This window comes from Lithobates pipiens, unplaced genomic scaffold (assembly GCF_037356315.1).
Source record: "Lithobates pipiens isolate NorthernLeopardFrog02 unplaced genomic scaffold, aLitPip1_a1.2 Scaffold_8, whole genome shotgun sequence".
NCBI lineage: Eukaryota > Metazoa > Chordata > Amphibia > Anura > Ranidae > Lithobates > Lithobates pipiens.
In genome coordinates, this window is record NW_027507903.1 from 246,272,743 (window position 1) to 246,290,890 (window position 18,148).

Below are 18,148 nucleotides of genomic sequence, written 5' to 3' on the forward strand. Positions count from 1 at the left end.
TAACCAGACAACCTCTACAATTCTATGTAACCACACAAGCTCTACATACATATGGAAGAGGCCACAGATGTGTGCTATAAATAACATATGTAATTAAGCGGCCGCTGTAAATAGCTTTCAGAGACTATCACAAATAAGGCGTAGTAATTAAAGTAAGGGATATTTAAAAGGAAAACCATTCACCAGCAGTGATATTTTGGTGTGTGGGGGTGACGGAGCCCTCCATCCTGTACATTGATGTCCATGTATAGGACAGTGTGTGGGGGTGACGGAGCCCCCCATCCTGTACATTGATGTCCATGTATAGGGCACTGTGTGGGGGTGACGGAGCCCCCCATCCTGTACATTGATGTATAGAGCAGTGTGTGGGGGTGACGGAGCCCCTCATCCTGTACATTGATGTATAGGGCAGTGTGTGGGGGTGACGGAGCCCCTCATCCTGTACATTGATGTATAGGGCAGTGTGTGGGGGTGACGGAGCCCCTCATCCTGTACATTGATGTATAGGGCAGTGTGTGGGGGTGAGGGAGCCCCTCATCCTGTACATTGATGTATAGGGCAGTGTGTGGGGGTGAGGGAGCCCCTCATCCTGTACATTGATGTATAGGGCAGTGTGTGGGGGTGAGGGAGCCCCTCATCCTGTACATTGATGTATAGGGCAGTGTGTGGGGGTGAGGGAGCCCCTCATCCTGTACATTGATGTATAGGGCAGTGTGTGGGGGTGAGGGAGCCCCTCATCCTGTACATTGATGTATAGGGCAGTGTGTGGGGGTGAGGGAGCCCCTCATCCTGTACATTGATGTATAGAGCAGTGTGTGCGGGGTGACGGATCCCCCCCATCCTGTACATTGATGTATAGAGCAGTGTGTGGGGGTGACGGATCCCCCCCATCCTGTACATTGATGTATAGAGCAGTGTGTGGGGGTGACGGATCCCCCCCATCCTGTACATTGATGTATAGAGCAGTGTGTGGGGGTGACAGATCCCCCCATCCTGTACACTGATGTATAGGGCAGTGTGTGGGGGTGACAGAGCCCCCCATCCTGTACATTGATGTATAGGGCAGTGTGTGGGGGATAGGAGGACACAGACGTGGGGTGCTCTGGTCTTACCGTGTTGGCTCTGAGGGGTGGCAATGAGACAGGCGATCCGGTGGCGGCGGCAGCAGATCGGGGTAACGCTGGCGATGGTTGGAGCTGGCTGGTCCCTTCACTTCCTCTGCCTAGAAAACAAAGCATGTGTGGGATTAGTGGGTGACAATGTCTGGGGCCCTGAATGGAGCAGACTGGGTGCCATTGTCAGGGCTTTGTTATCACACAGTATGTAGGGGCCCCGTGTGTCACAAGCCAGCTGATTAACCCCTGAGGGCACGCCCTCCCCCTTAACATGCTCCTCACTCTTACCGGCCGGATGGATGGCCACGGCCGCCCCGGGTTTTCTGGTTAACATGGCGGATGAGGAGGGAGAGGCCAGAGGGGAGCTGGAATTTGAACTCCAGATCCGGGCTGTCGGTCCCCCACTACCTCCGCTCCCCGGCTTCTCCAATCAGAGCGGCAGCGCCCCGGCATCCCCTCACTTCGTCCTTGTCTCTCTCCCGTCACCACACAGGCGGCCCCGCTGCTTCCTCCGCTCCCAGCCGAGCACCCGAGGGAGTCAGTGTGGGAAGGGAGCGCAGGCCCCGCCCACAGTCACTGCGATCACCCCGCCCCCTCCCTAGGATTCCTCCGCCAGGCCCCAGTACCGGGCACAGTCGAGCCGGGGGAAGCGAAAGCGAGGCTGAGCTTGGCCCGAGCTGTGAGGAGAGTGCGGGCGGCGGCCACTAGTTCGGGGAGGGAGGAGACTCGTCTCCAGGTGACCAACACATAGCAAGCGGCTGGGACGTTGCTAGGCAGCGAATAGATTTTAAGTTCACGTATTTAGGAAGCGTAAAAATGATGCGGTCGGGGCTTTTTTTTTTTTTTTTTTTTCAGTATGTTCAAAGGGTCGTAAAGCTGTACTGTATATGAGAGCAGAGGAGTCACAGAGCTGTATGAGGCCTACTGTCAGCCATTCACCGTGGACACGGGCTGTGCACACATGATATGTCCAGACTTGTTCTGGGTCACTCACTCACTAAAGGATGACAGTGTCAGAGCCCACACAGGTCAGCCTGGCAGTGCCAACATCATATAATCATGGCTTACTGTACACCCTTGTTTAGGCCTACACTAATATGATTGTACAAAGGACGGCCTACACTATACAATATGATTTTACGAATGACGGCCTACACTATACAATATGATTGTACAAAGGGCGGCATACACTATACAATATGATTGTACAAATGACGGCCTACACTATACAATATGATTGTACAAAGGGCGGCATACACTATACAATATGATTGTACAAATGACGGCCTACACTATACAATATGATTTTGTAAAGGACGGCGTACACTATACAATATGATTGTACAAAGGACAGCGTACACTATACAATATGATTGTACAAATGACGGGGTACACTATACAATATGATTGTACAAAGGATGGCGTACACTATACAATATGATTGTACAAAGGACGGCATACACTATACAATATGATTGTACAAAGGGCGGCATACACTATACAATATGATTGTACAAATGACGGCCTACACTATACAATATGATTGTACAAAGGGCGGCATACACTATACAATATGATTGTACAAATGACGGCCTACACTATACAATATGATTGTACAAAGGGCGGCATACACTATACAATATGATTGTACAAATGACGGCCTACACTATACAATATGATTGTACAAAGGGTGGCATACACTATACAATATGATTGTACAAAGGACGGCCTACACTATACAATATGATTGTACAAATGAGGGCCTACACTATACAATATGATTGTACAAAGGGCGGCCTACACTATACAATATGATTGTACAAATGACGGCCTACACTATACAATATGATTTTGTAAAGGACGGCGTACACTATACAATATGATTGTACAAAGGACAGCGTACACTATACAATATGATTGTACAAATGACGGGGTACACTATACAATATGATTGTACAAAGGATGGCGTACACTATACAATATGATTGTACAAAGGACGGCATACACTATACAATATGATTGTACAAAGGACGGCGTACACTATACAATATGATTGTACAAAGGACGGCGTACACTATACAATATGATTGTACAAAGGACGGCGTACACTATACAATATGATTGTACAAAGGATGGCGTACACTATACAATATGATTGTACAAAGGACGGCGTACACTATACAATATGATTGTACAAAGGACGGTGTACACTATACAATATGATTGTACAAAGGATGGCGTACACTATACAATATGATTGTACAAAGGACGGCGTACACTATACAATATGATTGTACAAAGGACGGTGTACACTATACAATATGATTGTACAAAGGACGGCGTACACTTTACAATATGATTGTACAAAGGACAGCGTACACTATACAATATGATTGTACAAATGACGGCATACACTATACGCCTTAAAGGGGTCCTAGCACTTTCAGCTTTAATCCAAGCCAGCTAAAGACCAGCTTTACAGCTTTAAGTGGTTGTAAAGGCAAAAGGTTTTTATCTTAATGCATTCTATGCATTAACATTAAAAATCTCTCTGTGTGCAAGCAGCCCCTAATACTTAATACCCTAATACCCATCTCTCTCTCCAGCGATGTCCACGAGTGTCTCAGCCATCCAGGACTCTCCCTCCTGATTGGCTGAGATACAGCAGCGGCGCCATTGGCTCAGTTAGCCAATCAAGAGAGAAAGGGGCGGGGCCAAACCACAGCTCCATGTCTGAATGGACACACAGAGCTGCAGCTCGTCTCAGGTGCCCCCATAGCTAGCTGCTTGCTATAGAGACACTCAGCAGGAGGGAGGGGCCAGGAGCGCCGAAAAGGAGGATTGGGGCTGCTCTGTGCTAATCCACTGCGCAGAAGTAAGTATAACAAGTTTGTTATTTTTATAGAAATTAAAGCTGACTTTTAAAGTTTAAAAAAAATACTTTTTAAAAAACAGAATTTAAAGCATAACTAAAGGCAAACCTTTATAGCTGTCTTTGTCCCCATTCAGAGATTCACCCTTTCCAATGGTCCTGATCAACTATGTCACCAGGAAAGAAAGTGAAGTTAAATCCAAAATGATGTGACCACTGGACCAGCAATAGAGGATAAATCTTCCAATAAGGACACTTGTTCCCAAGACAGCTGCCTAACACAGCCCATACAATGGTTTGAATCTTGGCCGGTTCAGCGGGAATCAGCCAAGATTCGAACCTTGTATGGGCAAGCTGAAGGTACCAAGCTGAATCGATCAACTTAGGTATAACCAGCATTCTGGGTTTTACCTGCGATTATCGCTAGCGGCTGGTATAGCCACTAGCAATAATGACTTATCCCAGCAGGGACAGCTTCCGTCGCAGGGAGAAGACCATGGCTCGGCAGGAGGGACTCCCACATCAACACTGTGTTGCAGGAAAGAAATTCACTCTGTGTACGGCTGGCCTTAAAGGAGATTTTTCTGATATTTGAAAGATATACTCTCACTTCCTGTTGAGTCTACAGGGCGTGAAGAGAAATCTTCCCAATGGAACACAAAAACTGACAGTTTTAATCCACCCCATACTTCTATTAAACGAATTGCTGCCCACCATATAGCAAAATGACGGCGGCAAAGTGGTTTCAATATCCTGACTGGATGTCATATGATGTCGAGCAGGATAACAGCCGCTTCTTGCCCGTGGGGGCGCTTATCACGGTGATCGGTGATGCGGTGTGTCAATCTGACACACTGCTACACCGATCTCGGGAAAGAGCCTCTGACAGAGACTCTTTACCATGTGATCAGCCATGTCCAATCGCGCCTGATCACAGTGTAAATAGGAAGAGCCAGTGATCGGCTTTTCCTCACTTACGTCTGTCTGACACGAGTAGAGGAGAGCCGATTGGCTGCTCTTCTCACAGGGGGGTCTGTGCTGATTAATTATCAGTGCAGCCCCAACCCCCCCCCCCCACACTGGACCACCAGGGACACCACTAGGACCACCAGGGATGTCACCACCAGGTATGCCACCCTAGACCACCAGGGATGCAATCAGTGCCCACAATGGATGCCAATCAGTGCCCACAATGGATGACAGACAGTGCCCACAATGGGCATCACTGATTGTCAGGCATTATTGTTTGGCACTGATTGGCATCAATTACTGTACATCAGTGCCACCTATCAGTGTCCATCCATGCCCATCCATGTCACCTATCAGTGCCCATCTGTGCTGCCTATCAGTGACCATCCATTCCGCCTATCAGTGCCTATCTGTGCCGCCTTACAGTGCCCATCCATGCCACCTATGTGTACCCATCTGTGCTGCATATCAGTGCAACCTATCAGTGCCGCATATTAGTTCCCATCATCAGTGCCACCTCATTGATGCCACCTCATCGGTGCCCATCAGTGCCACCTTATCAGTGCCCATCAGTGAAGCCCCATCAGTGCCCACCAGTGAAGGAGAAAACGTATTTATTTACAAAGTTTTGTAACAGAAACAAAAAAAAATCATTATTTTTTCAAAATTTTCAGTCTTTTTTTTATTTGTTTAGCAGAAAATAAAAATCCCAGAGGTGATCAAATACCACCAAAAGAAAGCTCTATTTGTGGGAACAAAATGATAAAAATTGAGTTTTGGTACTATGTAGCATGACCGCGCAATTGTCATTCAAAGTACGACAGCGCTGAAAGCTATTGGTCTGGGCAGGAAGGTGTATAGGTGCCCTGCATTGAAGTGGTTCAAATTTTAAAAATGTTTTCTTTATATACAGTACACACACTTTCATATACAAACTACTCTTGAATGAGGCCCTCCTGCACTACATGCTTGTTAACTCTAGGGATGAGGGAAGTGATGACACAGGAAGTGAGAAGGAATTACCCCAATGACATCACTGTAATAGTTTAGAACTCTTCCTGGTGCTACCCAAAAAAAATGAAAAATGTAGCTGTGTGTGGCTTTGATGCTCATCTCCATGCTGTTTTTCATTTAGAGATCTTTCAGACATCAGAGCAATGATTCCAGATGAGTACAGCCACATGAAGGAGCGGGGGCCAGTGTACAGGTCTGGATTAATGACTAGGGCAGCAACCAGAAACACAAATTAGCATGCCGCTGTCCTGCAGCGGCCAGCTTGGTGACAGAGCTGTGTTTGTGTGGTTGCTTGTGAGCTCAGGCTGTTCTTTTGTATGGCACAGTGCATGAAGCGTGGAGGAGAAGGGCTTCCCTGGGGAGGAGGAGCAGCTGCCCCCCAGGAGCCCCTCCCCCTCCGGTCTTCTTACTGTCAGACAGGGCTGTGATCATGTCAGGGGGACAACACAGGAACTGGCACACCCTTCACTAAAATGTGCATGTGTTCAGCCTGTCTTCACTACAAAATAATGTCCCTGGCTGTGTCCCTAGCAAATCTGGAACTCTTCCAGTAGTTCAACACGGATCCTTTTCTGTTTATAGCATACATACTTTTGCATCATGCAGATTTTTTTGGACCCATATGGTATACTCCTTACCCTCAAGCTAATATAGGACCTAAATTGTATGCCATGAGTTAGGGTAGGGTTCATACACACAGGCATACAGTACTCTCTACTCTGTGTTCAGATCCATCATTTATACATATCTGATTGCAACAATATAGTGTTCCATGGCCCCAAGCACACTAGTCCTTACTGGTCTGCAGTGCAAAACTGAAATGGAAAAATCCATGTTCAAGGACAGGCGTACGGAGCGTACCTTATGCTATATGCATGTAAATGTTTGTGCTAAAGTTTAATATGCGGAGCGCAAATGTACTCTATCTGAGTTACCTGCATCTTTGCAATGGTAGGTGGCAAGCAATGCTGGACAGTAGGCAGCAAGAGCCACCTGTGTCCTGGCAACCAATACGAGGATGAGAATATAGATCATATTCTACACTGTAAGCACATAAACATTTGTGCTAACGTTTACATATGTGGAACACAAATGTACTCTATTTAAAGCAGAGTTCCACACAATTTTGAGAGGTGGTCTTACATAGTTAGTAAGGTTGAATAAAGACACCAGTCCATCCTGAGTGAGTGTCTACAATTGTCCCTATCCCTGTACATTTCACACTCACATCAGTCCCTACCCTCAAGGAGCCCACAATCCAAGGTCCCCATTCATACACTAGGGACAATTTTGGACAGAAGCCAGTTAACCTACCTGCATGTCTTTGGAGTGTGGGAGAAAACCAGAGTACCTGGAGGAAACCTATGCAGGCACAGGGAGAACATGCAAACTCTGGGCAGGTAGTGTTATAGTTGGGATTTGAACCAGCAACCCTTCTTACTGCTAGGCAAGAGTGCTAACCACTACACCACTGTTGTGGTCTTAAACAAAAGACCCCTCTCCACCCCTAATTTTTCGATATTTAAAAAAAAATGTTTTTACTTTCTAACTTACCTTTTTTGGAAGTACTAAGAGTACTTCCGATCAAGCCGAGCCGCGGCCGAGGAAGTCACATCCTCTTCTGCGGCAAGCCCCCCCCCCCCCCGTTGTCTTCTGGGACATGTATGCATGTGTCCCAGAAGACAAGCTGGTTATTCACAAAGCGCAGCGGGACTTGCACATGCGCAGTCGGGAAGCCGGCAGTGAAGTCGCAAGGCTCCACTACCGTTTTCCCTAATGCCACGTACAAACGACCAGTCCAACGGTCTTCCCGCCAGAGTTACGACAGACTTTCAATGGAGTTACGACGGACTTCCGACCGAATGGACTTGCCCACACACGAACGGACCAATGTCCGTTTGTTTTGAACGTGATGACGTATGACGGGACTAGAAAAGGAAGTTCAATAGCCAGTAGCCAATAGCTGCCCTAGTGTCGTATTTGGTCCGTCTGACCAGCATACTGACGAACGGTTTTCCCGATTAATTGTGTCGGACAGATCTGAAACATGTTCTATTTCTAGGTCCGTCTAAATTTTTGAAGAAAAAAAGTCAGCTGAAGCCAACACACGATTGTAATATCCGATGGAATGATTCCATCTGACCTTTTCTGCCGGAAAGTTTGTCGTGTGTACGCAGTATTAGTTGGAATGGCGGCGCCTGCACCCGATCCAATGGACAGATCGGCCTTGGGGGGCTGATATTGCGGGTGTCACAGATCAGCTGCGGAGCTGATCTGTGTCTCAGCTTTACTGCTGTAGGCCGGCTGGCACCTGTTGTTCCACTAGCTTGTCTTCAGCTCTGCTGCACTCTGCAGCTATGGGTGTCTCCGGATTCACCTGTTGCTTAACCACTTACCGACCAGCGCACGACGATGTACGTCCTATTTTTGAAGAGGGATATCTCGGTAACGACAGCAGCTGCTGCCACAACCGAGATATCAATCTCTTCAGGCGCCGGTCGTCTGAACGATAACGGTGGTCTCCGCGGCGGATTCGCCGCAAGATCACCGTTATTGGCGGCGGGAGAGGTGCCACCCTCCCTCCCGCCGCCCTCCCGCACCTTCCGCCGCTTACCGGAGCCGTCGGTAGCGGCGGAGGCGATCGGGTCCCTTCGCTAGCTGGGTATGGAGACGAGTGAGGCTAAGATGGCCCCCACTCGTCTCTATGCCATAGGAGGGCGGAAGCGACGTCAAAACGTCACTTCCGCCCATACCTCTTAAAGGTATATTTTTTTAAATGTCTTTTTTCTTTCTTTTTTTTTTGCATTTTAGTCCAAATATGAGATCTAAGGACTTTTTGACCCCAGGTCTCATATTTAAGAGGACCTGTCATGCTTTTTTCTATTACAAGAGATGTTTACATTCCTTGTAATAGGAATAAAAGTGATCCATTTTTTTTTTTTTAAACAGTGTAAAAATAAATAAAATCAATTAAAATAAATAAGGAAAAAAAAGGTTTTTAAAAACACCCCGTCATGACGAGCTTGCGCACAGAAGCGAGCGCATACGTGAGTAGTGCTCGCATATGAAAACGGTGGTCAAACCACACATGTGAGGTATTACCATGATCGGTAGAGCGAGAGCAATAATTCTAGCCCTAGACCTCCTCTGTAACACAAAAAATGCAACCTGTAGAATTTTTTAAATGTCGCTTATGGAGATTTTTGAGGCTAAAAGTTTGACGCCATTCCACAAGCGGGCGCAATTTTGAAGCGTGACATGTTGGGTATCAATTTACTCAGCGTACCATTATCTTTCACAATATAAAAAAATTGGGCTAATTTTACTGTTGTCTTATTTTTTTATTCAAAAAAGTGCGCTTGTAAGACCGCTGCGCAAATACGGTGTGAAAAAAAGTATTTCAATGACCGCCATTTTATTCTCTAGGGTGTTAGAAAAAAAACAATATAAAATGTTTGGGGGTTCTAATTTTCTAGCAAAAAAAACAGTTTTAAACATGTAAACACCAAATCTGAAAAAGAGGCCTGGTCCTTAAGTGGTTAAAGTGGTGTTGCCACCAAAAAATAAAAAATTGTTTAAAATTCTTAAAAAATAAATAAAAATAAAAATAAAAAATTGGAAAAAAAATTTTTTTTTGCTCAGCTCTAAATGCCTGTTGCTAGGGGGTCCCTCGTAGTCTGCCTTCTACATTGCTCGGGCTGGTGACATCACTTCCCCTCGTGCCGCACAGTCATCTGGGACCTGTCACGTGTCCCAGATGACTGTGTGGCGTATCACGGCACCCTGCGCCGCTCGCTCATGGGCAGTGGGTGCCCGGCTGTGAAGCCACAGCCGGGTGCCCACAGTAAGAATGATGGCACCGCGAGGGGGTGCTTCGTTCCCCCGCATCGCTGGACCCTGGGACAGGTAAGTGTCCGATTATTAAAAGTCAGCAGCTGCAGTATTTGTAGCTGCTGACTTTTCTTTTTTTTTTTTAGGGGGCACCCCACTTTAATATATGATTCCTTCCTGCTACTTCCTGTCCAGCCCCTCATATGCTTCTCTATTTAAGTCCCTCTCAGACCAACTCTGGTTGCTTGAGCAACATTTGTTTCTGAGCTCCCTTCGTGTAACCTGCCTTAACCTGACCTCTCATGAACTGATCTCTTGTGTACTGACTCGGCTTGTTCTGATTACCTTGTCTGCAGCCTGCCCTGACCTTGGCTCGCAATCCGGCTCTCCTTTTCTTCATCCATCCATCCGTGCCTGACAGTGTCTTCTGGTACTTCCCTAGCGAGCAGGGTGAACCCAGGGGTCGTGACCTGGGGTCAGCACACAGCTAAGCCCAAACCCTCATGAGGGGGTCCCTGGCAGAATACCGATTGGCCCTTAGACTCCACGTCCTGGGGGATCCTGTGTCACCTGCTGACCTGTGGGCTCACTGTAAGTAGTACCGCGACAAGGGGCTCCCTGGACAGGTAAGTGTCCTTATTAAAAGTCAGCAGCTACAGTGTTGGCTGCTGACTTTAAAAAACATTTTTTGGGGCTGGAACACTGCTTTAAGCCGCCTGCATCCTAGTAATGAATAGTGGTAGCTGGCAGGAGTCGCCTGTGTCCTTGCAACCAATAGGAGGATGAGAATATAGAGCATATTCTACACTGTAAGCACATAAACATTTGTGCTAATATTTACATGCGTGGAACACATATGTACTCTATTTAAGCTGCCTGCATCTTAGTAATGAATAATGGTAGCTGGTAGGGCCTGCCTTTGTCCTGGCAACCAATAGGAGGATGAGAATATAGAGCATATTCAACACTGTAAGCACATAAACATTTGTGCTAACGTTTACCTGCATTCTTTTACCTGTAGGCATGTAAACAAGTATGCTAATGTTTACATGTGTACAACACAAATGTACTTTATTTGAGCCATCTGCATCCTTGCAGTGAAGGCTGGTAGATGTCAGGAGCTGCCTGCAATCTAGCACACAGGACACTATGCATCAGGAGCCACCTGGCAGCCAGTGGGAGGACTGGGAGGGAGTTAATTCTACACTATATGCATGTAACATGTGGGCTAGTGTTTACATGTGTAGAACTCAAATGTACTCCATTTGAGCCTTCTGCATCCTAGCAATGAAGGATGGTAGGTGGCAGAAGCCCACTGCATCCTAGCAATGCTGGATACTAGGCAGCAGGAGTCGCCTGCATCCAGCAACCAATAGGGTACATTTGCACTATATGTTGTTTGCATGTAAACGTGGTCACAAACGTTACTTGTGTACAATGTTTGAATAAGACATTAGGGGAATCTTGCTGCCAACAGGATCTCTGGTAACATCATATGCCCAGTGTGTATGGGGCCTTTGATAGAGTAGTGTTTCATGGGGGTGAATAAATTCCATAATTTTTTTGCTTTTGTTCTTGCAATGTGAGGCTTTGATGCTAGTGATTAAGAGCAGTAGTTTAAAGAGAATCTGTAATTTTGTGGGGTAGCTCAGGGAAGATGAACATACTAGCCACATACTAGTGAGAACCTGTCTGCCCCCACAGAACTCTCCCAATTGACCATCCTCAGTTCTGAAGCCTGCAACATGTGCAAAGAATAATCCCACACTTTGCGTTCCAAACAGTGGACACCCAAGCTTGTGTGTATTCAACCTGACTTCACATGGTATTTCATCCCATTAATCATATCTAAACCTGTCATCTGAGAGATGCCGAGGAGTATTCCAGCTAGCAGCATGTACAGAAGGATGCTAAAAAAGATATATATGGGCAGCACAGTGTGGCTAAGTGGTTAGCACTCATGAATAGCAGCTCTAGGGTCTTTGTTTTAGATCCCAACCACTGTACTACCTGCCTGGATTTCCTCTCCCACTCCAAAGACATGCTGAAAGGATAATTTGGCTCCTGTCTAACTTGGCCCTAGTATGTGTATATATGATTCTGCACCTCTCCACTCTTCCTCCAGACTCTGGGACCTAGATTTCCAAATGAAATGCTACATTTTCCACAGTCAGATGATTTGGGGAGCCATGCCATCTGCTGGTGTTGGCCCACTATGTTTTATCATGTCCAAAGTCAGGGCAGCCCTCTACCAAGAAATTCTAAAGAATGTCATGCTTCCCTCTGCTGACCAACTTTATGGAGATGCTGACTTCATTTTCCAGCAGGACTTGGCACCTGCCCACACTGTCAAAAGTACCAATACCTGGTTTAATGATCATGGTTTCACTGTGCTTGACTGGCCAGCAAACTCGCATGACCTAAACCCCATAGAGAAAATGTGGGGTATTGTCAAGAGGAAGAAGGGGAACACCAGACCCAACAATGCAGACATGCTGAAGGTCGCTATCAAAGCAACCTGGACTTCCATATAGACATGTGCACCTTCAATAAATTTGTTTAGTTTCGTTACGTTCCTTTTTGTATTAGAATTAATTTTGTATTTTCGAAAGGTTCGTTAACTTTTCGTAACAATTCCAAATGTTCGTTATGATGAATTTATCATTATGAGGGGCTCCCACCATCCTTGTGCTGACTTCCTGGGTTTTTTAACTTCATCATAACGAATAATCGTAATTGACGAACATTCTTATTTTATCCGATTCTGAATCTCCCATCGACTACCAGTACCAGTCTCCCTCTCCCATATTAAAAAAGGTCATTTTCCCAACCCTCACTCAGCAGCAGAAGAAAACCTCTGATTGGTCAACAAAACACCACTCATGTTTCCATTGTAACGGAATTTGGATCCAAAATTCGTAAACGAAATTTCGTACAAAATTCTGAAGCATAGCAATTTGTATTTTTGGACCCTCCCGAATGTACGAATTTCCGGAAATTTGTACGAATTTCTGGAAATTCGTACAAAACTAATCGCACGTGTCAACTTCCATAACACCTCAGCAGTGCCACAGGCTGATCGCCTCCATACCACACCGCATTGATGCAGTCATTCATCCAAAAGGAGCCCCGACCAAGTATTGAGTGCATACTATACAGTACATGGACATACTTTTCAGTAAGCCAACATTTTTTGTATTTAAATCCCTTTTTTTTATTGGTCTTATGTAATATTCTAATTTTCTGAAATACCTAATTTGGGGTTTTCACTGGCTGTAAGCCCTAATCATCACAATTATAAGAAATTATTGAAATATATCAGTCTGTGTGTAATGCATCTATATAAAATATAAGAGTTTCACTTTTTGAATTGAATTACTGAAATAAATGAACTTTTTGATGATATTCTAATTTTATGAGATGCACCTGTGTATGTGTAAAGCACTGCGTAATTGAAAGCGCTATATAAGTACCAGTAATAAATAAACATATGCTGGACACTGCACCATTTTTTCCTATGAAAGGTTCAATATTCTAGATGTGAGATTCACATCACCACAAATGCTAAGACATTACTTAGGGTACAGTTTTGCTTTATTGTAGCATGTACAAAGAAAATCAAAGCTCGATACGCAAAAGCATAGCGCATATAAAAAGTTTGTTACCATACATTTTTTTTGCGTGCAGGATCTAGCCCTATGTGTCTGCATCAAAAAGTAAATTCGCATAATTAACACCTGTTTATATGCATGCCAAAGTGCATTGCAATGTGATTTGCAACATGCGTCCACACCCGTTTTCATGTCTTTTATTGGTTTGAATGGACAATGCCTGTGCCTCAAAACATAAGTGGAAATTCAACAATCAAGTGAATTAAAGCATAATGAAAGCCAGCAGAGTTTCACCTCATTAACTGAGCTCAGGAAGCATTCCTGTGCAAAATGAACAACCTAGTAAATCAACCCCAATATTCACTGCATGTTATTTTATTGATTTTTGAATGTATGTGAACTTTTGCATATTTGAAAGTCCATTCATTAGAATTATTGTACAGGTTATCATTCTTTAAAGTGATTGTAAACAATCACCTTATAAAACAACCCATTTAGTTTAAAATTGAAATGAAAGGTAAAACATTTGTGTATAGATATAAAAAAAATATATAGATACCTTTTTTCCCTTTTTAAAAACAAAGTGATCACATTCCCTCTGGTCTTAGCTGCATAAGAGCTGGGGGAAGGAGAAACAACAGAATGCTGAGCTTGCCAGTGAGTGGCTGTGTGTGTGTGTTTGGGGGGGGGGGGGGGGCGGTGCCAGGACAAGTCTGATCATTGGATGAGAGCAGGCTGAGTTCCCAGCATAGCTAGAGAACTGACCACGTTGTGTTCTCCTGCTTGGGGTGGTCAGTTTTTAATAGGAAAGCAGAAGGACTGGCAGAATCACTAGGGATTTCACACAAAGGAAGCAATACAAAGAGAACAGGATTTTTTTTTTCATGCAAGTACATGGTACCGCAGGCACATATCCCAAATATGAAATGCTGGGGTAACAAACACTTTAAAATACCTTTAGCGCAAGACTAGCAATAACTGCAAGGAGGGTAAACATGGACCCTTATGAGATGCAATAAATTAATACTTTGTGAGGTGAAATAAGGACTTATAGTAAGACTTCTAACAACTAACTGCTTATTTCATAGCAGTAGCAATTCTACTCCTATATAATTGTATTTTGGAATTGAAGTAAAAATGATCATGAGATAAAATAAATAATTGAGATAAAATAGCGGATACATTTTAGTGAACTGAGCCTTATGTGGCTGCTGTAGGGGTGAGGTTCCAGTATGGCAGCCTTTCTCAACAAGGGTTCCTCAAGAGGTTGCAAGGGGTTCCTTGAGGAAAGAGCAGCGTCTGCTTCTCAGATAAGGAACTAACTGCTGACAAAAATGATTTTTCTAGCTATCTGTAGGGCTGGGTGGCGGGTCTTCCCAATGACCACAAGTGTAAGGAACACTTTTCACAATGACTATCACACTAATGTACTGTAGGTATAATAACTATCAACAAGAGCTCCTTGAGATCTGGTATTTTAAGGGATCCTCCATATTAAAAGGTTTGAGGCTGGAGTATGGGATTCCCCTCCCTCATCTGCTCCCATCAGAAGGTTCCCCACGGAAGCCCTTGGTGGGCAGTGCCATTGAGTATATTTGAAAAGCTGCCTGCTGCTAGATGGTCCTACTTTGGATGTCCATAGGTCTAGAGCAATATAACTGACCAAGTTGGAAATATAAATAACTTTAAACAGCCCAATCCAAGCTCAGTTGTCATATCAAGCTGTCGAAATTGGGGAGGAGAGATTAGTCTATTGATGAACACTCTTTACCAGATCAGAGATAGGCAACTCCAGAAAAACAGCAGACTTTTAGGGATGTAAAATATTGTCAATATTTTCAAAGCTCCTGGGGAGTATATTACTATGGGTATAACACCATAGTTATGCAGCCCTGTATAAACATACTGTAAAATAAAAGAACAGAGAATATTGTTCGGGACAATAGCCCAGCACCAAGTTAGAATGGGTAGAGTGACTGTTTATCGGAGATCTTCTGATAATAACACGTTGTTAGGGTTGCACGGTTTGTTTACACGGCAGTACTGTGACCTGTGGGATCACATTAGTAAAGTGTTTTTGGAGTTTGTTTCACTCATCCCCATCAGACTCTGGATTGTAGAAGTTGCTGGCAGTCATTACTATTGTGTGAAATCGATTAACTAAAAGAATTCATTCACTGGCTAGTGGTCATGAGTTGATACTGTGCCTCATGAAAAAGTTCAGTGTACAAACTCTGGTCATAATGTCCAGCCAAGAACAATTTAGAACAAGTATTGAACGCTTTTGGAGCAAACATGCATGTTTAACTGGTTTTAAAACGGAAAACTAAGCTAACAAAGGGATCAGCCATTAGAGTAAAGGGTCAGTCAATCCAGTTGATTGAAATTCTAGTTATGGGTGGATGCTGCTGAGGGAATCACCCTGCTGCTAGATTTTTGCATAATAAGGGCTGCCACTAGGCTGGTACTTTACTGACCTGTCCTGTGAAATTGGGACCAAGGGTACCAATGTACCTACTAAAAAGTGATAATAGTGGCAATATTTTTTTTTTGTGGGGACAACCCTATAAATGACAGAAAATGACTTAAAATATAACTAAAATTTAAACAAACCTTACGTTTCTTTCTTTAAGTCGGTTTACATTCATTCCTCATAAAGATCTTAGAATCATTCTAATGGCCCCCATATGCATTCATTTCCTTTATGTTTGTGTCTACAATTCAGTTTCTCAATTTTTCCCTTTGTGCTTATTTAGATGCACTGACAGCAGAGACTACAAGTGTAAGGCCTTGTCCACACTTGAGTGACAATACCGTACTGCATTTTACTGCTTTTATTGCATGTTTTATAGATTTTATTTATGGCACAACTAGCGAGTCACACGTTTTAGCATGTTTGCAGAAACGCGGATAGAAAAACTTGTTTCTGCTATACCCAAGTGTGAACGGGGGGGGGGGGGCCTAAGTGATAATGAGTGATGAGGCTGAGTGAAAGAATGCATTCCTGGTATTACTTTTGACCAGCATACCCCCCCTCCCCCTCTCCTAGCCACTGGATGTTGCAGACTTTAGCTGTGCTGTTGATGTATTGATCCGTTATTTTATTACTGTTCTTAGAAGCACGTCTGATAGAATATAATGAAGCAACTGTTTGACAGAATTCATAGCTAAAATCTCCAAACTATGGCCTGTGGGAAAATCCATCCCTCTGCAAGTTTTTATTTGGCATGTCAATGTATGGATGGGACACTGATGTGGACCCTCATGTAAGGAGAGACTCTGATGTAAAGGGGACTTTGACTCCAGTTTAGACTTTGATGTAAGGGGTTCTGATGGGGACTCTCATATAAGAGGAACTTATAGGAACTTTGCTTTGAAGTTTTGCTTTGAAGTTTTTTTTTTTTTTTGCTGTTCTAAATCAAATCATGCAGATCAAACTCAAGTAAAACATATTCATTCATTTACCGTATATACTCGAGTATAGGCCGACCCGAATATAAGCCGAGGCCCCCAATTTACCCCCAAAAAACTGGAAAAAATTATTGACTCGTGTATAAGCCGAGGGTGAGACATGCCTGTCCATCCCTGTGTGTCCGTCCATCCCTGTGGGTCCATCCATCCCTGTGTGTGTGTCCATGCATCCGTGTGTGTGTGTGTGTGTGTCCATGCATCCGTGTGTGTGTGTGTGTGTGTGTGTGTCCATGCATCCGTGTGTGTGTGTGTGTGTGTGTGTGTGTGTGTGTGTGTGTGTCCGTGCAGCCTACCTGTGTCCAGCCTGCCTGTGTCCGTCCAGCCTGTGTCCGTCCAGCCTGCGTCCCGTCCAGCCTGCGTCCCGTCCAGCCTGCGTCCCGTCCCGGCCCGGCCCGTCCCGGCCCGGCCCGTCCCGTCCCGAGCCGAGCCTCCGTCCTTCAGCTCTTCGTCGGCGGCCATTCTAGGATTCAAAAGCCGCGCCTCCGTCGGTGATAGGCGGAACACTCAATTTCCCACTGACTGCTGTTCCGCCTATCGGATGTCCGTGATAGGCGGAACACTCAATTTCCCAGCAGCCTGTGTTCCGCCTATCACGGGCATCGTCTCATCCTCGTCCGTAGTACGAGGATGAGACGATGTCCGTGATAGGCGGAACACAGGCTGCTGGGAAATTCAGTGTTCCGCCTATCACAGGCGAAGGCGGAGGCGGAGGCGCGGCGTTTGAATGTTAGAATGGCCGCTGTCTGTCTGCTCGATACGCTGATCGAGCAGGCAGACAGCGATGACTCGAGTATAAGCCGAGGGGGGCACTTTCAGCCTCAAAAAAGAGGCTGAAAATCTCGGCTTATACTCGAGTATATACGGTAAATGTGATTCATTAATTGAAAAGTGATATTTGGAGGACTCTGGTTTACACCATCCAGTGGCCAGCTCTCTCCCTGGAACATGCACATTTAAAGGGTGTCCAGGGATTTGTCCCTACGCTCTGGCTGAAACAGACAGTGACTTGGGGCACTAAGAGGAACCATGGGAGATCTTTCCTGCTGGCTGTTTCAAAGAACTGGAAAAAAGCTGCTGCAGCTACAGTGATAGACTGAAGATAAAAGTAAGAAAAACTTTTTCAAACAATACTAATAGAGTTTTCTGCATCATCAATTTTAATGCTCTTTTTTCATACCTAATGTAATTAATCTACGTTTAGAATTCCTATAAAGTGACTCTGTCATGAGAAGATGATGGAGTCTGCCACTGGTGACCTTATCTTT

At 44.8% G+C, this 18,148-nt stretch overlaps 1 protein-coding gene across 2 annotated transcripts in view; it reads right to left on the reverse strand.

The window, feature by feature from the left end:
* The window catches only part of DYRK2 (dual specificity tyrosine phosphorylation regulated kinase 2), a 54,730-nt gene that overhangs the window by 19,027 nt on the left and 17,555 nt on the right, over positions 1–18,148 (reverse strand). The window contains exons 1-2 of one of the 2 annotated variants that reach the window (XM_077469406.1): positions 1,404–1,784; positions 1,113–1,222 (exon numbers count right to left, since the gene is read on the reverse strand). In XM_077469406.1, coding sequence (XP_077325532.1) covers positions 1,113–1,222; positions 1,404–1,449 — 156 coding nt within the window. In that variant the 5' untranslated portion in view covers positions 1,450–1,784. Of the gene's footprint in view, positions 1–1,112; positions 1,223–1,403; positions 1,785–18,148 lie in introns of those variants that run through there. The other variant, XM_077469407.1, reaches the window with a different exon arrangement.